The 26,399-nt window shown below is 42.8% G+C and overlaps 1 protein-coding gene across 1 annotated transcript in view; it reads right to left on the bottom strand.

Annotated features, from left to right (window-relative positions):
• The window catches only part of LOC126469208 (regulator of G-protein signaling 11), a 183,045-nt gene that overhangs the window by 30,495 nt on the left and 126,151 nt on the right, over positions 1-26,399 (bottom strand). The window contains exon 11 of the mRNA XM_050096618.1: positions 18,685-18,785. Within this exon, the coding sequence (XP_049952575.1) occupies positions 18,685-18,785 (101 nt within the window). The remainder of the gene's footprint in view (positions 1-18,684; positions 18,786-26,399) is intronic.

The following is a 26,399-nucleotide window of genomic DNA, read 5'->3' as shown; positions in this document are numbered from 1 at the left end:
GTCTCCGAACTTTTTATATGATAACTCTTAAGGCATTTTAAATAAAACAACATTATTAATATTCCACTTGTTTATTCTTTATGTCTACGTATTTATTTCTGAACATAGTCATCCTAGCGACGAACAAATTTCTCCCAACGAAAGATCTGATTGTTGCTATCGTCGCTGTAGAATGTCTGACTTTGTTGACGGAGCCACAGCCTCACTTCTACCGGCAAAGAAGTTTTTTAAGTTTTGGAAACAGATGCAAATCGGATGGGACCAAGTCGCGACTGTATGGAGGACGATCGATGACAGAGAGCCCAAAGCGTCGGATTGCTGCAGATGTCGCGGCGCTTTGTGTGGTCTGATGTTGTCATATTGAAGGAGAGAGTGCTCCAGGTCTGGACGAGCTCTTTGAATTCAAAACCTGGCTACAGCACGCTTTTTCTCACACAGCGACATATTTACGTTACAAACCACCATGTTACATGGTACAATTCGGAGCTCTGTAGCGGCAGAGAGCTGAAAATATGTAGACACGAAGAAGAAAGACGTAGAAGGTTAATACTATTGTTTAAAAAAACCTTTAAGAGTTTTTACATAAGAAATTTTGAGGCCCTACTCTTTAGCATGCCCTCGTTTACAGTAAAACTCGGTCCTAGGCGCTTCAGTCTGGAACCGCGCGACCGCTACGGTTTCAGGTTAGAATCCTGCCTCGGGCATGGATGTGCGTGATGTCCTTAGGTTAGTTAGGTTTAAGTAGTTCTAAGTTCTAGGGTACTGATGACCTCAAATGTTAAGTCCTATAGTGCTCAGAGCCATTTGAACCAGTTTTGAACAGTAAAACTGCAATTGGAAATAGGCGATGGTGAAAAACTGTTTACTTCTATCTCAGCTGGAGTACGACTGGTAGACAGAGCACTGTGAGAGATAAGTCGAAGCAAGATACTTGTAGGTGACATTCCTTAGAGTCATTGAGATCCTCGGGAGCTATGTCAAAACCATTGAACTAGGTGTGCAAGATATATGAAACGGACGAAATACCCTCAGACATGAAGCAGAATGTAGTAACCGCAATGGTACAGAAGGCTGGTGCTGAGAAATGTGAATGTTATCGAGTCATCAGTTAAAAATACATGGCTGAAAATATTAGGACGAATTATTTGTGGAAGAATAGGAAGCATGGTAGAAGGCGACTTCACGTACCGGAGATGTTCGCGAACCCGTGAAAAAGTATTGAGCCCACAACCTATCATTAAAGTAGACTCAAGACTAGGAAACCAAATTACGAGTATATAACATTTCTAGATTTTGAGAAAGCTTTTGATAATGTTGATTGAAATATATTCTTTGAAATTCTGAAGGAAAATTTAGGTAGCGGAACATTATACATAACTTATTCAGTAAACAGACTGTGGTTCTAAGAGTCGAGGGGCATGAAAGGGGAGCCGTGGTTGACTGGCAGCCTGAGTGATAACCTCTCTGCTTCGTTTTTCAGTTTGTGCAGTTGGCAAGAAGTAAAGAAAACTGAAGAGAAATTTTGAAACTGAATTAAGGTGAAAAGGGAAAATATTGAGGTTTCTCTATGACATTGTAATTCTCTCAGAGATGGCAAAACACTTGCAAGACAGCTGAGTGGAATGGATAGTTTCTTCTAAAGAAGTTATAAGATGAGCGTCAACAATAGTAAGACGGGGGGTAATGGGATACAGTCGAATTAAATTGTTCAAATGGCTCTGAGCACTATGGGAGTTAACGTCTGAGGTCATCAGTCCCCTAGAACTTAGAACTACTTAAACCTAACTAAAAAAGAACATCACACACATCCATGCCCGAGGCAGGATTCGATCCTGAGACCGTAGCGGTCGAATTAAATCTTGCAAAGCTAAGAGAATCGTTTTAGGGAACGAGCTGCTAAAAGTAGTAGATGAGTCTTGTTACTTGGGCAGCAAAATAACTGATAATGTCCAACTTAGAGAGAAAGTAAAATGCGGACTGGCTGTAGGACAATATGCATTTTTGAAAAAGAGAAATCTGTCAACATCTAATAAAAATTTAAGTGTCACGAGGTAGTTCCTGAAGGTATCTGTCGGGAATGCAGCTTTTAAGGAAGTGAAAAGTGGAAGATAAACAGTTCAGATAACACGAGAATAGAAGCAATGTGCTGCTACAGATGAATAATGAAGTTGATATGGGCAGACTGAGTAAATATTGAGGAGGTACTGATTGAAATTATAGAATTGTGGGAAAAAAGAAATTTGTGGCTCAACTTGACTGAAAGAAGGGATCAGTTCATAGGACACATTTTGCATTTTACCCTATTTCTGCAAACGGTGTCAGCGACAGTGACATGGAATGGCGTGTGGCTAACGTACGTATCTCCTGGCTGTTGCCTTTTCAAAACGATAGCTGCCACTTGTTACTCAGAAGGCCCTTCAGTTTTCCTCAAGTGGCTGAGTGCATCCTATTTCAGTCTTCCTGCCGAAGGAAGCGCCTTCGAAGTAGCAGGAAAAGAACGCAGTTCAACCGGGCAGTAGTCAAACACGGTGATCACTCAGTTATGCAGGCGGACGGAAAAACAGCGAACTTTGCATCTTACTTCCCACTTTTTTTGATTCTACATTGTATACAGCGATTGAAAAATCGAAACAACCGAATCTAGAAGGATAAAATCCGCAAGAACTTGTATGTTGAGCTATCAATATTCATCTACTGAAAGCTTATGTGCTGGGTGTATAGATGCCTTTGTGACTGGATCTCGCGTAGTTTTCCTTGAATGTACCTTGCAGGATGTCCCGGAACGTGTGCTTCTTCTGACAATTCATAAGTTTCTGTTGTTTCAACGTGACGAACAATTTGCACATTTTGCACACCCTGTTAGGCCGACATGTTCCATGGCCGTCTTCGTCACTGGATATGAAGCCAATCGTTTTTTTTTGTTTTGGGGGAATGGGGAGTGTGTAGTGTGAAGAACTTAGATTACGAGAATCAATCTGTTTCTCAGGAATATTACAAATGCTAAAGTTGCGCGCCTATATTCTAAAATTCTAGTAATAGCGCGGAAGTCCTCGATGGAGTCTGTTATATTCGTACACTGGACTTTTACGCAGCTGCTTAATGAAACATTTCCTTAAGCTGTAATAAAAGTGTACCTGGTATACCAGAGCGTCGTTGCATGATGTCTGTAATTTGGTTATAAATTTTGAGTGTCTGTTCTTGTATACATAACGTTAAATTTGTCAAAATGTAATGATCTGATGACTGATTTATTTTTTACATCACTGTCCAATTTACAGGGACCCAAAATCCTCATACACCCAACAAACTGCCATAAAATTATTCATCAGTGGAATTTATTGTATCAGCAGACCTAATGAGCAGTCCTCAACGACATCTGAAGTGTTACTGGTAGCCTTCACACTGACCAATTACATGTTGGAAGTGATATACAAATGTCCGATGCCCAACAGAATGACGGAACTTTTTATGTCTCTTGAACTAAAGCAGATTTCAGTATTATTATGAGTTCTTCAGTTGCCTCAAGAGCACCTGAAAGTCTGATTGAAAATATAGAAATATGGTTTCGAAAACAAACCATCACTAAAAAGTCAGTGGGTTATTACGTACATAGCAGGAAATATGGAATACGCAACTTCTTGCACAAAATGTAACAACAATTGGAAACACTAATAGAAACCAACAGATTTAATTTTCTGAAAAAAATATCTCGTACTTGAGTACAACATTAACCATATTTTTATTATAAATGTGGCTGCTATCGATATATCAATTGTAATCCTGAAAATTAATAATATAATAAGACAGTTTTGATTTCATTAATGTTTCAATGATTGTTATCATTATCATTAAATAAAAATAAGACGGATAATATAAGTATCGTAAGGTCACCCCTGCAGTCCCTCATTCTTTTCACAGTAATGTTGGTGCTGTAACGTAAGAAATCTTAAGAGACTACTTTGTTACAAGAGAAATGATGAGAAATAGCGACATTCGATTTTAAAAAGTGCGACTTGTTGTTCACATGTGTTATAGGTGGGACAATAAAGTAACGTTTGCCACTATAATGGTTTGAAAACTCGTATCATTTTTCTGACACTGAATTGTATTTAAGCATCCTAAAGCGAATATATTTATCAAGTGAATAACGTAAATCGTAAAGTAACATTCTATAGTGAGAGAAAGGTAAACCACTGGAGTATAGCTATCTCTAGGAAATCACTTTTAGTTTGTCACTTGTGTACTGAAGAATGAGTGACGAAACAAAGCTTAACATGAAATACATTGGAAGCTACAAAACAATTAGTCTGCTTTTAGTAGCGCTCGTCTTTCCCTGAAGTTCACAAACGCACTGCACAAAGTTTTACAAGTACTTTACGAGAACTTTTTTTTTTAATTTCATACGAGCGTTTCTGGAGGTTAGACTGAAATTAAGTACAGAGTTCAGTTTTACACATCATTATTACAGTTTTGTTGACATGCAACGTTGCATCTGTTCTGATGATTGCGAATACCCATACTATTAATATTTTGTGTAATATTATTGGTTTGTATTTCATTACAATTTTTAATTTTGTTCATATGTCTATTGTAAGCCTTTTACACTACCTATTATTGGAAGAATTCTTTTATAAATTGATTCTAATTTAGTTATAAACACTAGCGTTATGTTACAATCCCTGTGCCTTATGAATACAAGAGAACTCGGTTGTTGTTGTTGTTGTTGTTGTGGTCTTCAGTCCTGAGACTGGTCTGATGCAGCTCTCCATGCTATCCTATCCTGTGCAAGCTTCTTCATCTCCCAGTACTTACTGCAACCTACATCCTTCTCAATCTGCTTAGTGTATTCATCTCTTGGTCTCCCTCTACGATTTTTACCCTCCACGCTGCCCTCCAATGCTAAATTTGTGATCCCTTGATGCTTCAGAACATGTCCTTCTAATCGGTCCCTTCTTTTTGTCAAGATGTGCCACAAACTCCTCTTCTCCCCAATTCTATTCAATACTTCATCATTAGTTATGTGATCTACCCATCTAATCTTCAGTATTCTTCTGTAGCACCACATTTCGAAAGCTTCTATTCTATTCTTGTCCAAACTATTTATCGCCCATGTTTCACTTCCATACATGGCTACACTCCATACAAATACATTCACAATTGACTTCCTGACAATCTATACTCGATGTTAACAAATTTCTCTTCTTCAGAAACGCTTTCCTTGCCATTGCCAATCTACATTTTATATCTTCACTACTTCGACCATCATCAGTAATTTTGCTCCCCAAATAGAAAACTCCTTTACTACTTTAAGTATCTCATTTCCTAATCTAATTCCCTCAGCATCACCCGACTTAATTCGACTACAATCCATTATCCTCATTTTGCTTTTGTTGATGTTCACTTATATCCTCCTTTCAAGACACTGTCCATTCCGTTCAACTGCTCTTCCAAGTCTTTTGCTGTCTCTGACAGAATTACAAAGTCATCGGTGAACCTCAAAGTTTCTATTTCTTCTCCATGGATTTTAATACCTACTCCGAATTTTTCTTTTGTTTCCTTTACTGCTTGCTCAATATACAGATTGAATAACATCAGGGAGAGGCTACAACCTTGTCTCACTCCCTTCCCAACTACTGCTTCTCTTTCATGCCCCTCGACTGTTATAACTGCCATCTGGTTTCTGTACAAATTGTAAATAGCCTTTCGCTCCCTGTATTTTATCCCTGCCACCTTTAGAATTTGAAAGAGAGTATTCCAGTTAACATTGTCAAAATCTTTCTGTAAGTCTTCAAATGCTAGAAACGTAGGTTTGCCTTTCCTTAATCTTTCTTCTAAGATAAGTCGTAGGGTCGGTATTGCCTCAAGTGTTCCAACATTTCTACGGAATCCAAACTGATCTTCCCCGAGGTCGGCTTCTACTAGTTTTTCCATTCGTCTGTAAAGAATTCGTGTTAGTATTTTGCATCTGTGACTTATTAAACTGATAGTTCGGTAATTTTCACATCTGTCAACACCTGCTTTCTTTGGGATTGGAATTATTATATTCTTCTTGAAGTATGAGGGTATTTCACCTGTCTCACACATCTTGCTCACCAGATGTTGTCAGATGTTGTCTACTCCCGGGGCCTTGTTTCGACTCGGGTCTTTCAGTGCTCTGTCAAACTCTTCACGCAGTATCGTATCTCCCATTTCATTTTCATCTACATCCTCTTCCATTTTCATAATATTGTACTCAAGTACATCGCCCTTGTAGAGACCCTCTACATACTCCTTCCACCTTTCTGCTTTCCCTTCTTTGCCTAGAACTGGGTTTCCATCTGAGCTCTTGATATTCATACAAGTGGTTCTCTTTTCTCCAAAGGTCCCTTTAATTTTCCTGTAGGCAGTATCTATCTTACCACTAATGTGATAAGCCTCTACATCCTTACATTTGTCCTCTAGCCATCCCTGCTTAGCCACTTTGCACTTCCTGTCGATCTCATTTTTGAGACGTTTGTATTCCTTTTTGCCTGCTTCATTTACTGAATTTTTATATTTTCTCCTTTCGTCATGTAAATTCAGTATTTCTTCTGTTACCCAAGGATTTCTACTATCCCTCGTCTTTTTACCTACTTGATCCTCTGCTGCCTTCACTACTTCATCCCTCAGAGCTACCCATTCTTCTTCTACTGTACTTCTTTCCCCCATTCCCGTCAATTGTTCATTTATGCTCTCCCTGAAACTCTGTAGAACCTCTGGTTTAGTCAGTTTATCCAGGTCCCATCTCCTTAAATTCCCACCTTTTTGCAGTTTCTTCAGTTTTAATCTACAGTTCATAACCAGTAGATTGTGGTCAGGGTCCACATCTGCCCCTGGAAATGTCTTACAATTTAAAACCTGGTTCCTAAATCTCTGTCTTACGATTATATAATCTATCTGATACCTTTTAGTATCTCCAGGATTCTTCCATGTATACAACCTTCTTTCATGATTCTTGAACCAAGTGTTAGCTATGATTAAGTTATGCTCTGTGCAAAACTCTACCAGGCGGCTTCCTCTCTCATTTCTTAGCCCCAATCCATATTCACCTACTATGTTTCCTTCTCTCCCTTTTAGTAGAACTTGGTTAGTATATGAAAATTACAACTGTTTTTATATTCGGCAGAGGATGATACACAGGTCTATATTTGTTGTCATGTTGCCCTGTAATGATTATGCTTTGTCAAATGAGTTACACAAATCTGCTATGTTCCATGATGGCTATCCAAGGCATTTCTGATTATCGCTAAGTTTATTGGAACCGAAAAAATCATGTAACCCTATTCATTTTTTTTTGCCACTATTTCTTCATCCATTTCATATGGTATATTTCCAATGTTATGATACCAGAATTTGTAACGCAGCTTTTTATCGTTTAGCTTGATTCATCACCAATGTTCCTTTGTCCTGGTGTTTTGCATTAGACTTTTGTTGCGTTCAATGACAGTGTACGTGGAATAACATACTGGAAGGTTACAATCATACTTTATGGGACGAGAGATCGAAAACAGAAGAGTCGATTGTCATTACACCTAAAATAAGTATTTATGAAATAATGGAGGGGTATTAATGTCACCGACTAGTCGACATCTAGAGTATTAATAAAAAAAACAGGACAGTCTATTTGGAAATGAGTGAATGAATAAATGAGTGAATTATTGCAGTGACAAAACCTCACATCTAAAATTGTGTAAAGGTATTGCCCCAGTTTTCTTTTAAAGTTGTTTCTCCAGTTTCGTCCATCGGGCAGTCTGATTTCTGAGAAGGGTTGATTCCACCCGAATGAATTCATCAGAGTTAATAGAACTTGCTGCATCTCCTCGAACTGAATTTGCATCTGCTGCGGTTTAGCTGAGGAAATGGAAAATGTATCCGGCGTTCACCATACAGTTGTGTGTTGAGCATCTAACAGATGTAACCCTTCCTGTCCTCATTCGAGGACCACATTATACCGCCTGAAGAGTGCCTTTCACTTCCTCTCTACCTGCCTCGCCATCTCATTCAAGGATAGTTTCTAAGTAAATGCATTTGCGGGGGCGCGTCGCTATCACTGAACTCACGGGTGAACAGGTTTGTTTTCTGATCTTGTATAGCTATCTGCGCCAGCTACAACATCAGTTCTACCAGAAAACCACTAAAGATACGATATATTGACACTATAAGGATACGTCACATTACGAATGCTCTTCCCCCTCCCCACGCATTAAAGAATCCAACTTCATGTATGAAACAGCTTAAAACTTTTGATTACTTTATTGATAAGTTAATATGTTAAACATTTGACACTAAGCAGGCAAGCGAGAAAAAAATTTTAGAAAATATTTGAAATTATATGTAAAGTTTGTCGCAAGTCATTAAGTGTTCTCATTCTCAAATACTGGATGGGTAAATGGCGCGCGCCTCAAGGCATATACACAGTTTCTAACTGAAGTAGTTAAGTGTCTTAAAACTGTAAGAGACGATTATACCCCTGAATGAATATATTATAACTGCATTTTACATTTTTAAGTTCTGTTAATAAGCCTATGAAATACCGAAAATAACATTTTTATAGTTCCTGGGGGCAATTAGATAGACTACCTGCAACTCGAACTACGCACCCTGCCCCGGATCAGCCTTATAGTACTACACAGTAGATTATGTTACCTGAAAGCAGCGCAGTGCAATAGAAGCGGAAATTCAGATTCCTATACGACGATCCAACATGTACTCAGAAACATACATCACCTAATCCATACAAGGCTGCCGTTGTAACCTAAGATTATCGAGTGTTTACGGGACACGATCCGTCGTCAACCAACAAACCTCTTGCAACGCTCATAAGTCTGTACGTTTTCTGGGGTTTCAGACGTTTGGGGGATGCTCGGTAAATGAAGGAAGTGTGGGGTTTAAGTCCCATCGATGCCTAGATCAGAGAGGAGGAACAAACTCGGACCGAGAGAAGGATGGTGGATGAAATCGGTCGTTTCTTTCCAAAGAAGTGCTTTAAGGAAGCCACGGAAAACTTAACTTTGCGTGATAGGGCACGAACTTGTGCCACCGTCCTTCCAAATGCGAATCTAGTACCTTACTATTGCTGGCTGATTCCCGGCAAGCATTTTCAAAAGTTATACAGACTGAATACCAGATATAAAATTTTGAGACGATACGAGATGTGCGAAACTGCTACAAACTACTCAAGCAAAGTTGTAGACGATATAGATTATACTTAGAAGGAACCCCTTGAGTGCGAGGTTGCAAGTTCAATCTTTAGTAAGGCTCATTTTAAAGTGTTGTTTCAACACTTATGACAGAAAAAAATATTAGCTGCTTATCAATCACCATGTGCACCAGGAGACTGACAAAAATGACTGTCCGGGACGTACAGAGAGCAAATGTGTATATTAAACTTCACAAACTGGACATCGTCGACATCCAAGAAATGTTCAAAACAAACGATTGACTTGCACCATTAACACCGAAATGGCGCTCCACAGTGATCATGAAGGTTCGCACCGTCAAGAAGAAAGGCGAGGGAGATTAAAAACCATATCGCCATCGCAACATATCTCCCTTGCCCTGGCTATTAAGGGCGCTATTAAATACTCGTATATCCAACGATAGGTGGCATAGTACATCCTGGAGCTGATGGGCAGGTCTTTTTCGAGTCAGTGCACTGAATCAATTTCCTACAGCAGTAAGATGCAATTATACACCGAAGAGCCAAAGAAACTGGTTCACCTGCCTAATATCGTGTAGGGCTCCCGCGAGCTCGCAGAAGTGCCGTAGCACGACGTGGCATGGACTCGACTAATGTCTGAAGTAGTGCTAGAGGGAACTGACACCATGAATCCTGCAGAGCTGTCCATAAATCGGTAAGAGTACGGGAGTAACAGCTTCTTACAAGGTATTCCAGATATTCTCAATAATGTTCAAGTCTCTGGAGTTTGGTGGCCCGCGGAAGTGTTTAAACTCAGAAGGGTGTTCCTGGAACAGATCTGTAGCAATTCGGGACTTGTGGGGTGTCGCATGTCCTGTTGGAGTTGCCCAAGTCCGTCTGAATGCTTAATGGACATAAATGGATGCAGGCGATCAGACAGGATGCTTACGTACGTGTCACCTGTTAGAGACGTATCTACACGGATCAGGGGTCCCATAAGACTCCAACTGCACACGCCCCACACCGTTACAGAGCCATCACCAGCTTGAACTGTTCCCAGCTGACGTGCAGGGTCCATGAATTGATGAAGTTGTCCCCATAGCCGTACACGTCCATCCGCTCGATACAATTTGAAACGAGATTCGTCCGACCATCCAACAAGTATCCAGTCATCAACAGTTCAGCCCGCAGCACGTGGTCGTGCGGTAGCGTTCTCGCTTCCCACACCAGGGTTCCCGGGTTCGATTCCCGGCGGGGTCAGGGATTTTCTCTGCCTCGTGATGGCTGGGTGTTGTGTGATGTCCTTAGGTTAGTTAGGTTTAAGTAGTTCTAAGTTCTAGAGGACTGATGACCATAGATGTTAAGTCCCATAGTGCTCAGAGCCAGCCATCAACAGTTCAGTGTCGGTATTGAGGCAGACGTAAACAGTAATGAAATCCTAAACTCAGATTGGAATGTATACCGCAGAGACAGGCTGGACAGTGAAGGGGGAGGCGTGTTTATAGCGATAAGAAGTGCAATAGTATCGTAGGAAATTGACGGAGATCCGAAATGTGAAATGATTTGGGTGAAGGTCACGGTTAAAGCAGGCTCAGACATGGTAATTGGATGTCTCTATAGGCCTCCTCGCTCAGCAGCTGTTGTGGCCGAGCACCTGAAGGATAATTTGGAAAATATTTCGAGTAGATTTCAAATCAAATGGTTCAAATGGCTCTGAGCACTATGGAACTTAACATCTATGGTCATCAGTCCCCTAGAACTTAGAACTACTTAAACCTAACTAACCTAAGGACAGCACACAACATCCAGCCATCACGAGGCAGAGAAAATCCCTGACCCCGCCGGGAATCGAACCCGGGAACCCGGGCGTGGGAAGCGAGAACGCTACCGCACGACCACGAGATGCGGGCGAGTAGATTTCCCCACCATGTTATAGTTCTGGGTGGAGATTTTAATTTGCCGGATATAGACTGGGAGACTCAAACGTTCATAACGGGTGGCAGGGACAATGAATCCAGTGAAATTTTTTTAAGTGTTTTATCTGAAAACTACCTTGAGCAGTTAAACAGAGAACCGACTCGTAGCGATAACATATTAGACCTTCTAGTGACAAACAGACCCGAACTATTTGAAACAGTTAACGCAGAACAGGGAATAAGCGATCATAATGCGGTTACGGCATCGATGATTTCAGCCGTAAATAGAAATATTAAAAAGGGTAGGAAGATTTTTCTGTTTAGCAAAAGTGACAAAAAGCAGATTTCAGGTTACCTGACGGCTCAACACAAAAGTTTTGTCTCAAGTACAGATAGTGTTGAGGATCAGTGGACAAAGTTCAAAACCATCGTACATTATGCGTTAGATGAGTATGTGCCAAGCAAGATAGTAAGAGATGGAAAAGAGCCACCGTGGTACAAAACCGAGTTAGAAAACCGCTGCGGAAGCAAAGGGAACTTCACAGCAAACATAAACACAGCCAAAGCCTTGCAGACAAACAAAAATTACGCGAAGCGAAATGTAGTGTGAGGGGGGCTATGCGAGAGGTGTTCAATGAATTCGAAAGTAAAGTTCTATGTACTGACTTGGCAGAAAATCCTAAGAAATTTTGGTCTTATGTCAAAGCGGTAGGTGGATCAAAACAAAATGTCCAGACACTCTGTGACCAAAATGGTACTGAAACACAGGATGACAGACTAAAGGCCGAAATAACAAATGTATTTTTCCAAAATTGTTTCACAGAGGAAGACTGCACTGTAGTTCCTTCTCTAGATTGTCGCACAGACGACAAAATGGCAGATATCGAAATAGACGACAGAGGGAGAGAGAAACAATTAAAATCGCTCAAAAGAGCATAGGCCGCAGGACCTGATGGGATACCAGTTAGATTTTACACAGGGTACGCGAAGGAACTTGCCCCCCTTCTTGCAGCGGTGTACCGTAGGTCTCTAGAAGAGCGTAGCGTTCCAAAGGTTTGGAAAAGGGCACAGGTCATCCCCGTTTTCAAGAAGGGACGTCGAACAGATGTGCAGAACTATAGACCTATATCTCTAACGTCGATCAGTTGCAGAATTTTGGAACACGTATTATGCTCGAGTATAATGACTTTTCTGGAGACTAGAAATCTACTCTGTAGGAATCAGCATGGGTTTCGAAAAAGACGGTCATGTGAAACCCAGCTCGCGCTATTCGTCCACGAGACTCAGAGGGCCATAGATACGGGTTCACAGGTAGATGCCGTGTTTCTTGACTTCCGCAAGGCGTTGGATACAGTTCCCCACAGTCGTTTAATGAACAAAGTAAGAGCACATGGACTATCAGACCAATTGTGTGATTGGATTGAGGAGTTCCTAGATAACAGAACGCAGCATGTCATTCTCAATGGAGCGAAGTCTTCCGAAGTAAGAGTGATTTCAGGTGTGCCGTAGGGGAGTGTCATAGGACCGTTGCTATTCACAATATACATAAATGACCTGGTGGATGACATCGGAAGTTCACTGAGGCTTTTTGCAGATGATGTTGTGGTGTATCGAGAGGTTGTAACAATGGAAAATTGTACTGAAATGCAGGAGGATCTGCAGCGAATTGACGCATGGTGCAGGGAATGGCAATTGAATCTCAATGTAGACAAGTGCTGCGAATACATAGAAAGATAAATCCCTTATCATTTAGCTACAAAATAGCAGGTCAGCAACTGGAAGCAGTTAATTCCATAAATTATCTGGGAGTACGCATTAGGAGTGATTTAAAATGGAATGATCATATAAAGTTGATCGTCGGTAAAGCAGATGCCAGACTGAGATTCATTGGAAGAATCCTAAGGAAATGGAATCCGAAAACAAAGGAAGTAGGTTACAGTGCTTTGTTTCCCCACTGCTTGAATACTGCTCAGCAGTGTGGGATCCGTACCAGACAGGGTTGATAGAAGAGATAGAGAAGATCCAACGGAGAGCAGTGCGCTTCGTTACACGAACATTTAGTAATCGCGAAAGCATTACGGAGATGATAGATAAACTCCAGTGGAAGACTCTGCAGGAGAGACTCTCAGTAGCTCGGTACGGGCTTTTGTTAAAGTTTCGAGAACATACCTTCACCGAAGAGTCAAGCAGTATATTGCTCCATCCTATGTATATCTCGCGAAGAGACCATGTGGGTAAAATCAGTGAGATTAGAGCCCACACAGAAGCATACCGACAATCCTTCTTTCCACGAACAATACGAGACTGGAATAGAAGGGAGAACCGATAGAGGTACTCAGGGTACTCTCCGCCACACACCGTCAGGTGGCTTGCGGAGTATGGATGTAGATGTAGATGTAGAGGCGCCTAGGAGAGGTGTAAAGCTTTGTGTCGCGCACTCACCAAGGGTACACGAGTGGGCCTTCAGCTCCGAAAGCCCGCATCGATGATGTTTCGTTGAATGGTTCGCACGCTGACACTTATTGATGATCCAGCACTGAAATCTGCAGTAATTTGCGGAAGGGTTGCACTTCTGTGACGTTGAACGATTCTCTTTAGTCGTCGTTGGTCCCGTACTTGCAGGATCTTTTCCGGCGGCAGCTATGTCTGAGATTTGATGTTTTCCGGATTTCTGATATTCATGGTATACTCGTGAAATGGTCGTACGGGAAAATCCCCACTTCATCGCTATCTCGGACATGCTGTCTCCCATTGTTCATGCACTGCCTATAACACCACGTTCAAACAAATCTTGATAACCTGCCATTGTAGCAGCAGTAACCGACTAAACAACTGCGCCAGACAGTTTTAGTGTTATATAGGACTTGCCGATGGCAGCACCGTATTCTCCCTGTTTACATATCCCTGTATTTGAATACACATGCCTATACCAGTTTCTTTGGCGCTTCAGTGTATACAAAAACCTGGAAAAACATGCATTCGAAAATTAAATAATATCTGAGGACTGTTAAGTGTAAAACACTTCTAGATTATTAACACAGTCGCTGTTAGATAAGTGCATAAAAAGGAATGCATAGGAAGTCCTGTTCCCATGCAGTCGCTGGTTCGATTTTCATTTGCGGCAATTCTTTTTTCTTCTGTTTTATTTCTGTACTCATTATGGTACTCAAATTCTAAGTAATAAATATAGAACTGCAATTTTCCATTAAAAGAACACATTTTATTTTAATTATTGTTCATGTAAAATAAAATTAAAATTTGATACAAGCATGCGAAATGTCTTACTGTTCAATGAAACAAATATATCAACGGTACTATTCTGTCTTTAGAAATAAAAAGTACGTTATTACTGCTTGATGTTTTTCATTTTTGTACCAAATTTCAGTTTGTCGTGAATACTTCCATTTTCATGTGATTGATACTGAAATTAAAAATGTGTTGATTTATTAAAAATGACACAATATTTATTAATTAATACTTCCATTTGTAAAAATACATGGATTTTATATAAAAATATTAAAAATTGCTAATAGTGAGATTTGAACCTGTGATTTCTCAACTATAAGACTTTTACATTACGCACCCGGCTGCTGGTGACAATGCTGCTTATTTACAGTAACCTCTAATCGTTTGTTATTAATAACGCTCCGAAATCTTCTAATCTTTGAAGATGACTTTTTCGAGTTTTTTTTTAGACTTGCATAGTACTGCCTTAAGAATAGTTGGTAAGAACCACTTCTCTGTGACTATCCCAGGTAAGCAGGTGTTTCCGATCAACTGTTGGTAATAAACTTACAAGAAGTCTTGGTGGGAGGGAGCACTTTCCCTAAGAGTGATATTAGCAGGAACAGGAAACGACCAGTGGAAACGACTGAATTCTGCCTCTAAGGCACATTGGCTGAAAGGGTTGGATGTTACAACATTTTCACGGGGATATTTAGGGTTCTTCAAATTGCGGGGTTGGCCAGCAATCCTCCTGGGTGTAGGACGCGAATCAGGTGCCTTTTGGGGCGGAGATGATGTTTCGAGAATATTGATTACATCGAATCGGGAATGATGCTTAGTGATCAAAAAATTCAATTCATTTCCGACTTTAAGGAGAGTAATGTTTGTTAGTGCTGATGTGCATGCGATTTGTCAGACATATACAGTACCAAATAGTCCAATGTTTTGCGTCTGTAGCTCTTCACGCGGTGACGTGCATGGCGTCTCGGTAAGCAATTCTTATCATATCTTAGAGTACTGAACTGAAGGTCTACGCTGCGTATGTGTGGTGTGGAGGGAGAGGGGGCAGATGTGAATAAGCGTGTAAATTTGTGGCCATACGAACTGTGGAAATAGGCATGGAGAATGATGCTGGCTAACTGTACTGAGGAACACAACAAAAGTAACGAATAAATATAAAAATCTTGCATCAATCTCAACCAAACACGGTACGATTAAGGCATACTATATGAGAACAAGTATTGTGAGACGAGACAACTGTATCACCACATGGGAATGAAAGTGAAACTCATCCAGTTTCAAAGAATCTTGTCGCACATGTGAATTAGAATCTGCAGCAAAAATTTGCAGAGACGAAAATAAGATAATAATACTACCCTATGCGTAGTGGCGGCGCTTCTCGGTAAGCGATTGCTACCTATGTGGAAATCTTACGGTCTTTTATTCCAAGTTCGTCCCCGTGAGAATGACGTACAAGCAGTTGTCACCACTTTCTTGGTTTTACGAAGACTACGAGATTGGACTTTTCTCCATTTCTCTTCTCCTTAGCATCTGTGAGAGCCATCACGAACAGTCGCCGTCGTCTTGGCGAATAATTGTGTAGCCTCCGTTCTTTTTAGACAGTCCAAAAATGTAAGAGAATTTTCAAGTTAAGTGTTTATGATACCACTTTAAAATTTTATTTTGTGTCATTGGGTGTTTGTTTAATCTGTTAATCCAATGTCGTTGTACTCATACTTTACTGTATTATATTTCATATACGACTGCTGATAATGAACCACTACAGCCATTAAACAAATTGTAAGAGTACTGACTGAAATACATTTTATTGTTATAGTGCGGCAGAGAGTCCTCTAAAATATTCTGGGGACAATTCAAGACCATATTAACGTCTAGAGAACATGTTGACATAACTTATTAAAATTATATATTTAGAGAGAACTTTCGAGTATGTTCATTGGAATAGAGACTTTGAAATTCTGTAGGTATCAGGGATACAATAAAGGGAGAGAAGTGTTGTTTACAACTTATACAGAAACCAGAGTTCAGTTGTACGAGTCGAAAGACGTAAAAGGGAAGCAGTAGTTCAGAAGGGAGTAAGCAGCAAAGAAAATTAAGAAGAAATTTGAAGATGTAACTAAAATTCAGGGAGAAGAAATAAAAACTTTGAGATTTGCCAATGACATTATAATTCTACGAGAGATAGCAAAGGACTTGGAAGAACAGTTGGATGAAATCGGTCGTGTATTCAAAAGAGGTTATAAGATATACATCAACATAAATAAAACAAGAGTAATGTAGTCAGATTAAATCAGGTGAAGCTGAAGACATTAGATTAGGAAATGAGACAGTAAAAGCAGTAAATTAGTTTTGCTACCTGGACAGCAAAATAACTGATGATGTCCAGAACAGGGAGGATGTAAGATGCAGACTGGCTATAGCACTAAAATTACCACTGAAAAAAAGAATTTGTTAATATATAACATAAATTTAAGTGTTAGGTAGTCGTTTCTGTAGGTACTTGCCTGAGGTGCAGCTTTGCATGGGAGTGAAATGTGGATGACAAACAGTTCAGGCGAGAAGAGAACAGGAGCTTTCGGCATGTAGAGTTACATAAAAATGCAGAAGATCAGGTGGGTAGACTGAGTAAATAATGTGAAGGTGAAGTTGAATCGAGTTGGAGAAGAAAGAAACTTATGACAGAACTTGTTTGATTGCACACATGACGAGGCGTGAAGAAATAGTCAGTTTGGTAATGGAGGGGAGCGCTGGGGGGCAAAAATTGTAGGGGGAGCCCAAGGGATGAACACAGTTAGCAGGGCCAAATGGATGTAGGTTGCAGTAGTTATTTGGAGATGAAAAGACTGGCACAGGTTGCAGTATCATGGCGAGTCGCATCAAACCAGTCACCACACTGGAGACTGAAACAACAACAACATCATCAACAACAACGACAACAACGACAACAGCAAATGCAATAACAACAGCAACACCAACAACAGATATTGGAACAGCAACCAAGACAGTTGAGAAATATTTGCTTTAGTCTACAGTCACACCGTTATTTTTCAAATGACGACGGGTTTCGGTACTAAGTGCAAGGCTTGTCCAGAAAGTAAGTTCCGATCAGTCGCGAAGTGGAAACTACATTGAAAATCAGAAATATTTTATTTGCGACAGTTGGCTCCACCTTCCAGCTTCTTCTCTACATAGTCGCCGGTCCAACTAGAACATTTGTCGCACCGTTATATCAACTTTCCAATACCCTCGCCATAGAAGGCAGCCGCCTGTGCTTCTTGCCAATTCTCTACGCTCATCTACAGCTCGTTGTCTGTTCGAAAATGTTGTCTTCATAGTCAATAGTTAATGTGAGCAGAGACGAAACACAGAGGGAGCTAATTACCGGCTGTAGTGCGGGTGGTCAAACGCTTCCCATCGAAAACGCTGCAGGAGCATTTTCATTGCCCCTGCAGATTGCGACCGAGAATTGTCACGAAGTAGGAACCGTATGACAGTTCTATAATGTGGGCTGCATAACAGCAGACGAAATCTCTCACCAGGACCTCGTACTTGGCGGGAGACACTATTTTCTACACATCTTTATGTGCTCACCATGCGCTCAGAACTGAAAAGAGCGAAGTGATGCAGCCGACAGGGATACTAAGACACTGTCAAACACATATGTGCAAAGCTTTATTAGATTTTCACAGTGGTTTCCATTTCTTGACCGATAGGAACTTACTTTCCGAATATCCCTCGTATAATCAGGCCATCTGAAGATCAAAAACCTTACAGCGCACGATTAAAATACTCTCTAGGAAACATTCATGAAATGATGAAATCTTCTCGGGTTATCAGCCGAGCAAAGCCATCCTGCTGCGGCAACGTTTCGACGGGGTTTCTTACTCGTCATCTTCATGAGAAGACAGACAGAAGATGACGAATAGGAAACTTGTCGAAACGTTGTCGCAGGACGACAGCTTTACTCGGCTGATAACTCGAAAAGACTTCATAATCGGAATTCGCCGAGAAAAGGTGCATTCTCACCTTTATAAAACATTTCTCAAATTTATATTTAAAAAATTTTAGTTAAAAATAATGTGCTCACTGATGCTTTCTGACAATAACACGGTATACATGAACAATCTCAGACATCGCTAGCGATGCGGTAAAAGCATGTGGGGTGGAGAGGACTGCAGTGATGGTACCTGTAGGGGATGTCGCTGAGGTTGGACTGGCTGTGTGAGTGCGGCACGCGCGGGGGCGGCTCGCGCACGCCGGCGGCCACCAGCTCGTGCACCGAGCCGGACAGGCTGCGCTCGCTGCCGCGCCGCCGCCCCAACGACACCCCACCCCCGCCGCCACCCACGCTGCCGCCTCCGCCGCCCCCGCCGGCCGCCGCCGCCATCTGCTGCTGCAGCAGCGCCACGTTCGGAGGGTTGCACGTCGAAGATTTCTTCTTTGCTGGACCACCGAACCCGAAGAACCTGCAAGCAAGCACGCGTCTCACATACTAGCTAAACACGATCCGAACTGCGTGCAGTTGATTTTTTAAAAATTTCATTTAAGTAAGATGTGACACATAACGATCGAGAAGGAGGAACACAGGGTACGAGAAGATTCACAAAAGGAAACACACTATTTTACACATATACAGGGTGGGCAGAAACAGTCTGAAAACTTAAATGGATGTTCGCGGTAGGTGGCGATGAGAAATAACTTAAAAAAATCCATAGGTTGCGCCTCTTGGCCGTTAATTAGCACTGAAGTTAGCCAATCAGGCATTGGTGCGCACAAATTCAAGCCACCCATCAGGCACCGACAGAGCGGTGCAAGAATTGGACATACGACGGCAGTAACGATGGAGCCTGAAACAAAGGCAAATTAACTCGGAGAAACGGCGCAACGTACCGAAATGTTTTCATAACAATTATTTCTCAACACAACCTACCCTGTAACACCCTTACAAGCTTTTCCAGATTTTTTCTGGCCACCTTGTATAAATACATTGTTAATAAACTGCAAAAGGAGATGTATAATTTAACTCCTTTTTGAAAATGATTAGGTGGTATTGGCGAATACAGAAGACACCTACACCGAACTGTGTGGTTCTTACATAAGATGACAAAACAATAACTGTACCCCAAAAGAAGAATAAAATTATCGCCTTTCTAGAAAATCATAATCGAGAATAACGTACTGGAACAAGTCCATATATTCAGCTATCTGGGTTGTGATTCTCTCATCACAATGATCCTGAAAATCTATAAAGTTACTCACACGTCAGCTGTGATTAAGAGACCACTCTTAAACCAGGAAAGAGCGAATATTTATGAGGGCGTTCGTAAGTAATGCAACACTTTTTTCTCGGGCATTTTCGGTTGAAAAAATGCGGAATTTGTTGTGAGACATTGTGGAATATTTCCGTTTCAGCCCCTGTAGTTTCATAAACTTCGGATCGGTGGCGGCGCAATACGTAGCCTTCAAAATGGCGCCTGCAACGGAGGTGCTTTCCAAGAAGAGATCTGTCACAGTCGCTACAAGGTGGCATAAACGTGTCCGATCTCCCACGTGCCGCCGGGGCGCACAAAATTTTTGGAAATTTGTGGTAACATCCTGTAGGTCCAAACTGCAGATGTCATCGGTCCCTAAGCTTACACACAATTTAATCTAACTTAAACTAACTTAAGCTAAGGACAACACGCACACCCATGCCAGAGGGAGGACTCGAACCTCCGACGGGGGAAGCCGCGCGAACCGTGACAAGGCGCCTAAGACCGCTCGGCTACCCCGCGTGCCAGGCCGCACACACCCTCGGGAAACTGAAGAAGCGACTTGACCGTGTTCGTAGCCACAAAAATGGAAACGACCTTCTCCTTCTTCATGGCAACGCAAAGCCTCACACAAGTGTGTGCACCAGAGAGGAGCTCGCAGAACTTTATTGGACTGTTTTTCCTCTTTCAGCCTACAGCCAGAATCTCGCAGCTTCCGAGTTCCATCTGTTTGGCCGAATGAAGGATGCATTCCGAGGGAAGCAGTACGTGGATGATGAGAATGTTGTTGATGAAGCAAGACTTTGGCTACGGCGTCGACCAGTAGAGTGCTACCATGCGGGCATATGACTTCTGCCTTCAACCAGCTTTCTGTTCCTAATACAGTCTGTGCATTATAATCTTCAATAAGTGATACTAATTCTGGAACCTTTCCTTGGATGCTCCTGCAGTTTACTAAAATCGTATTACTCTCTTCTATCTCTGGTCTGCGAGGACCAAGATTCTCTGAGGTCGCTGTGGCTGAATTAACAGGTAAATCGTGTTTGCTCTCAGGGGTGGGGTCCTCTAACCTAAAAAAAGCCCCATGTGTTCGCTACACGTACTCCGCTACTCCAGCAGCCGCTTCCTGGGTGTAGTGCACGCCTGACCTGTTATGGGGAGCCCTACAATTCTGCACCCGACAGCGGAGGTCGAGAAATTCGCATCCGGTTACCGTCGCAGAGCCGTCTGAGCCTCTGGTGTAGACCTTCCGCTCTGCTCCAAACCAGAGGACCGTGATCAACCCTGGGTACGATGCTAGACAGCTTAGCCTGCACCTCGCGAGCATTGCTAGTTGCCTTCACCAAATCAGCCAGCCGCCGAAAGGAGACGAGGATGGCCTCAGAACCTAAGCGGCAGGCGACATTCGTGCCGACATGTGCCACTACATGCAGCCGGTTGCACCCAGTGCGCTCGATAGCCGCCGGCAGGGCCTCCTCTACACCACGGATGAGACCTCCGGCAAAAATACCGAATGACCACTGGAATTCTTTCTCGCCTTGCGTGCTATCTCCCTGAGGGGCTCCACCACCCGCCTAACATTGGAGCTCCCAATGACTAGCATGCCCACCATCTGTACTGGTCCGCACTGGGCAGGAAAATCGACCGCTGACCCAACAGGAGAGGCATCCCGTGCTGGCTCAGAGTTATCATCAACACTGGAAAGCACCTCGTACCTGTTGGTAAGACGTAGGGAGCCATCCGCACGGCCTGCTCCCTCTTTCGCCTTCCACCCCAGTGATAGTCAAACCCACCACTGTCTGCCACCCACTCAGGAGCGAGGACGGACCGGTCAGTGGCGTCCGGGCCACCAGGGGATTCCAGTAACACTGAAAGTGTCGCAGGTCTCGTCACTGGCGCCCCGATGTGACCGCAACTTTGAGCATTAGCTAGAAACTTGTCGACGGTAGCCAACACAGCTTCCAGATGTTTACGGACAGCAGCCAACTCTCCTTGTTTCCGCTCACAAGCACTGTCACTAGCGATATCTTACTGTGTATAAAATAGATATAAAGTCTCAAATGGCGCTATTGAGTTTGAAAATATACCAAAGGAGAATAAAGTAATACTAAAAGTTGGTGTGCAGATTTCTCACTAAACCCTGAGACCGCAAGCTATTAAACAGAAATAAATTTCTCTACTCGGAAAATTTACACAAGGAAGCAGCCCTACACAAGGATATTCACAAAATTTACGCAAAAACAAAAACTACGATTAATTTTCTAACCACTAGTCTACGCAGTAAAATACAGACGTACAGTTCACGTCTTGGAAGAAGCACGTGAACAAAAAACAAAGACTACATTAATTTACAGTTTATCACAGAAGTGCTGCTGCTGCTCTGCTGCTCGTCCTCTCGGCTCGGCGTCTGCCACTACAGTGAGTATTCACCGGTCAATTACTCAACTGAGTCACGCGACGGGCATTTGCTGCTCAGTGCGTCCATGCGCATTATGCGCCACTTACCAATGTTTGCCTTTTGATAGTGTCTGCTTATCTCTTATTTTATTTTATTTACACGTCAAGTTCCGTAGGACCAAATTGAGGAGCATATCTCCAAGGTCATGGAACGTGTCAGTACATGAAATTACAACATAAAAGTAATAACAAATAAAAATAAATGTTCATGAACCTGAAAAAAGTCAGTCCATAAGTTTAAGTAAACGCTATCAGCAATACAATAAGAATCAGCTTAATTTTTCAAGGAACTCCTCGACAGAATAGGAGTGACCCATGAGGAAACTCTTCGGTTTCGATTCGAAAGCGTGTGGATTACTGCTAAGATTTTTTAGTTCGAGTGGCAGTTTATTGAAAATGGATGCAGCAGTATACTGCACACCTTTTTGCAATAGAGTTAAGGAAGTCCAGTCCAAATGCAGCTTTGATTTCTGCCCAGTATTAACTGAGTGAAAGCTGCTTATTCTTGGGAATAAACTCATATTGGTAACAAGAAATGACAATAAGGAATATACATATTGAGAGGCCAATGCCAAAATACCCAGACTCGTGAACAGAGGTCGGCAAGAGGTTCGTGAAATCATACCACTTATTGCCCGAACTGCCCGTTTCTGAGCCAAAAATATCCTTGTAGTATGGGAAGAGTTACCCCAAAATATAATACCATATGACATAAGCGAATGAAAATAGGCAACGTAGACTAATTTTCGTGTCGAAGTATCACTCACTCCTGATACCGTTCGAATATTAAAAATGGCAGTATTAAGTCTTTGAAAAAGATCCAGAACGTGGGCTTTCCTCGACAGCTTGCTATCTATCTGAACACCTAGAAATTTGAACGGTTCAGTTTCACTAATCATATGCCCGTTCCGTAAAATTAAAACGTCAGGTTTTGTTGAATTGTGTGTTAGAAACTGTAAAAACTGAGTCTTACTGTGATTTAACGTTAGTTTATTTTCTACAAGCCATGAACTGAGGTCATGTACTGCACTATTTGAAACCGAGCCAATGTTGCACACAACATCCTTTACTACCAAGCTACTTTCATCAGCAAACAGAAATATTTTAGAGTTACCCGTAATACTAGAGGGCATATCATTTATATAAATAAGGAACAGTAGCGGCCCCAACACTGATCCCTGGGGCACACCCCACTTAGTCTGTTGGTTGGTTGATTTGGTGGATGGGACCAAACAGCGAGGTTATCGGTCCCGGCGGAATAAGTAAGGATGGAGAAGGAAGTCGGCCGTGCCGTTTCAAAGGAACTGGAATTTGCCTGAAACGATTTAGTGCAACCACGGAAACCCTAAATCACGATGGTCAGACGCGGGTTAGCCGTCGTCCTCCCGAATGCGACTCCTGTGTGATAACCACTGCGCCACTTCGCTCGGTATCTTCGTCAGTCGGTGCATGTCACTATCCTTGTTCGTGCCGTGCAAAATGTCTGGTCGATCCAATGTCACACGTGTTTTATATAAATGTTTTACGACAAAGCTCCACAGTGTTGGGCTACTACCTTCAATTACGCATTTTAACTGTTGATACTTGTGGTCGACATGCACACTGTACAAGACATACGTTGTTGTTAACATGTGATTCTATGACACTTTTCTATAAAACGTTTTTAATTTTATCGATTATGGTTCCTTCTTTGTACATTTGTAAGTATTTTGTAATAATCTGTTGAATAGATCCATTTCTCTTCCGAAGCAGACCAATTTATACACTCCTGGAAATTGAAATAAGAACACCGTGAATTCATTGTCCCAGGAAGGGGAAACTTTATTGACACATTCCTGGGGTCAGATACATCACATGATCACACTGACAGAACCACAGGCACATAGACACAGGCAACAGAGCATGCACAATGTCGGCACTAGTACAGTGTATATCCACCTTTCGCAGCAATGCAGGCTGCTATTCTCCCATGGAGACGATCGTAGAGATGCTGGATGTAGTCCTGTGGAACGGCTTGCCATGCCATTTCCACCTGGCGCCTCAGTTGGACCAGCGTTCGTGCTGGACGTGCAGACCGCGTGAGACGACGCTTCATCCAGTCCCAAACATGCTCAATGGGGGACAGATCCGGAGATCTTGCTGGCCAGGGTAGTTGACTTACACCTTCTAGAGCACGTTGGGTGGCACGGGATACATGCGGACGTGCATTGTCCTGTTGGAACAGCAAGTTCCCTTGCCGGTCTAGGAATGGTAGAACGATGGGTTCGATGACGGTTTGGATGTACCGTGCACTATTCAGTGTCCCCTCAACGATCACCAGTGGTGTACGGCCAGTGTAGGAGATCGCTCCCCACACCATGATGCCGCGTGTTAGCCCTGTGTGCCTCGGTCGTATGCAGTCCTGATTGTGGCGCTCACCTGCACGGCGCCAAACACGCATACGACCATCATTGGCACCAAGGCAGAAGCGACTCTCATCGCTGAAGACGACACGTCTCCATTCGTCCCTCCATTCACGCCTGTCGCGACACCACTGGAGGCGGGCTGCACGATGTTGGGGCGTGAGCGGAAGACGGCCTAACGGTGTGCGGGACCGTAGCCCAGCTTCATTGAGACGGTTACGAATGGTCCTCGGCGATACCCCAGGAGCAACAGTGTCCCTAATTTGCTGGGAAGTGACGGTGCGGTCCCCCACGGCACTGCGTAGGATCCTACGGTCTTGGCGTGCATCCGTGCGTCGCTGCGGTCCGGTCCCAGGTCGACGGGCACGTGCACCTTCCGCCGACCACTGGCGACAACATCGATGTACTGTGGAGACCTCACGCCCCACGTGTTGAGCAATTCGGCGGTACGTCCACCCGGCCTCCCGGATGCCCACTATACGCCCTCGCTCAAAGTCCGTCAACTGCACATACGGTTCACGTCCACGCTGTCGCGGCATGCTACCAGTGTTAAAGACTGCGATGGAGCTCCGTATGCCACGGCAAACTGGCTGACACTGACGGCGGCGGTGCACAAATGCTGCGCAGCTAGCGCCATTCGACGGCCAAAACCGCGGTTCCTGGTGTGTCCGCTGTGCCGTGCGTGTGATCATTGCTTGTACAGCCCTCTCGCAGTGTCCGGAGCAAGTATGGTGGGTCTGACACACCGGTGTCAATGTGTTCTTTTTTCCATTTCCAGGAGTGTATTTGTTGAAACCGTGTTAAAGGATTAGTAAATCTTTAATTCTGCAACGGTTTGGCTATTATTTTCGAGTTCTGTTAAGTTTCTACATTGACCGTTGCTGAAGTGCAGCTATGTATAAAATTAAAAAAAACTGTCAAATTTATTGACTTCATTCTGTTTATCAGTACTCTCTTTTATTAGCCACATAGATGAAATAATCATCAAATACGATGCGCATTTTGCATGGCGTACGATTTGAGTAATACTCATCTACAATTTCAGGCTTTTTTGTGTAGTATGCATAATGTATGTGGTACCGTTAGCACCCACCAATGCTTGACAGCTATTGGGTGTGGTAGATATAAGGTGGTTAAAGAGCTCCTTTGGTATTCGATAGTGTTATCGAGGTATGTTCAGAGATGAGAAAGAGTCATAGATGGCGGCTGATGGCTTTCATACCAATACCTGTCTTTGCACTAAATATTCCCATCCGTAAGCAATACTTCCACTAGAGCACCTTCATGGGGACGCAGGACACGAGGAGAAAGTCTCGACCAACTGAAATGCTGAAACTTCGTATAAATGGTTCGAGGAACACATGCTTAGCCACATAAGGACCTCATCAATGCTAAAAAGATATATTTATATGATGTTCCTGTGATTATATCTTTTACCAGGTTGCCTCTAGATAAATGTGTGAGAAGAATCGCTCTCAAAATTCAAGCTGCATCTATCTACATTCTCCAGTCACATTAACGTGACCGCGTGTCAGAAGCCCGAATAACCACATTTCGCAGCGCGGACTACAGAAAGAGTGTCTATAGGGTTTATGAATGTTCCGACAGGGGTATGGAGCTATGCTGACTGCAGTGCCATGGCCAGCTGCGGTGGGTTTCTCGGTTGAGGATCCATGGGGCGAACAACCCGATCGAGGTGATCTCACAGATTCTCGATTGGGTTTAAATCGGGGGGAGTTTGATGGGCAGAAGGGTGCGATAAACTCATCCTGGTGCTCTTCGAACCACGCACGTACACTGCGAGCTGTGTGACACGTTGCACTGTCCTGTTGCTGGATGCTGTCTTGCCGAGGAAAACCAAACTGCATGTAGGGGTGGACATGGTCCCCAAAGATACATGCTTACTTGTGTTGATCCATTGTGCCTTCCAGAATGACGAGGCCACCCAGGGAATGACCTTCGGCTTGCA

Source organism: Schistocerca serialis, chromosome 1 (assembly GCF_023864345.2).
Source record: "Schistocerca serialis cubense isolate TAMUIC-IGC-003099 chromosome 1, iqSchSeri2.2, whole genome shotgun sequence".
Taxonomy (NCBI): Eukaryota; Metazoa; Arthropoda; class Insecta; order Orthoptera; family Acrididae; genus Schistocerca; species Schistocerca serialis.
Note: the sequence above shows the minus strand (reverse complement) of the source record. Positions and strands in the feature narration are given on the sequence as shown.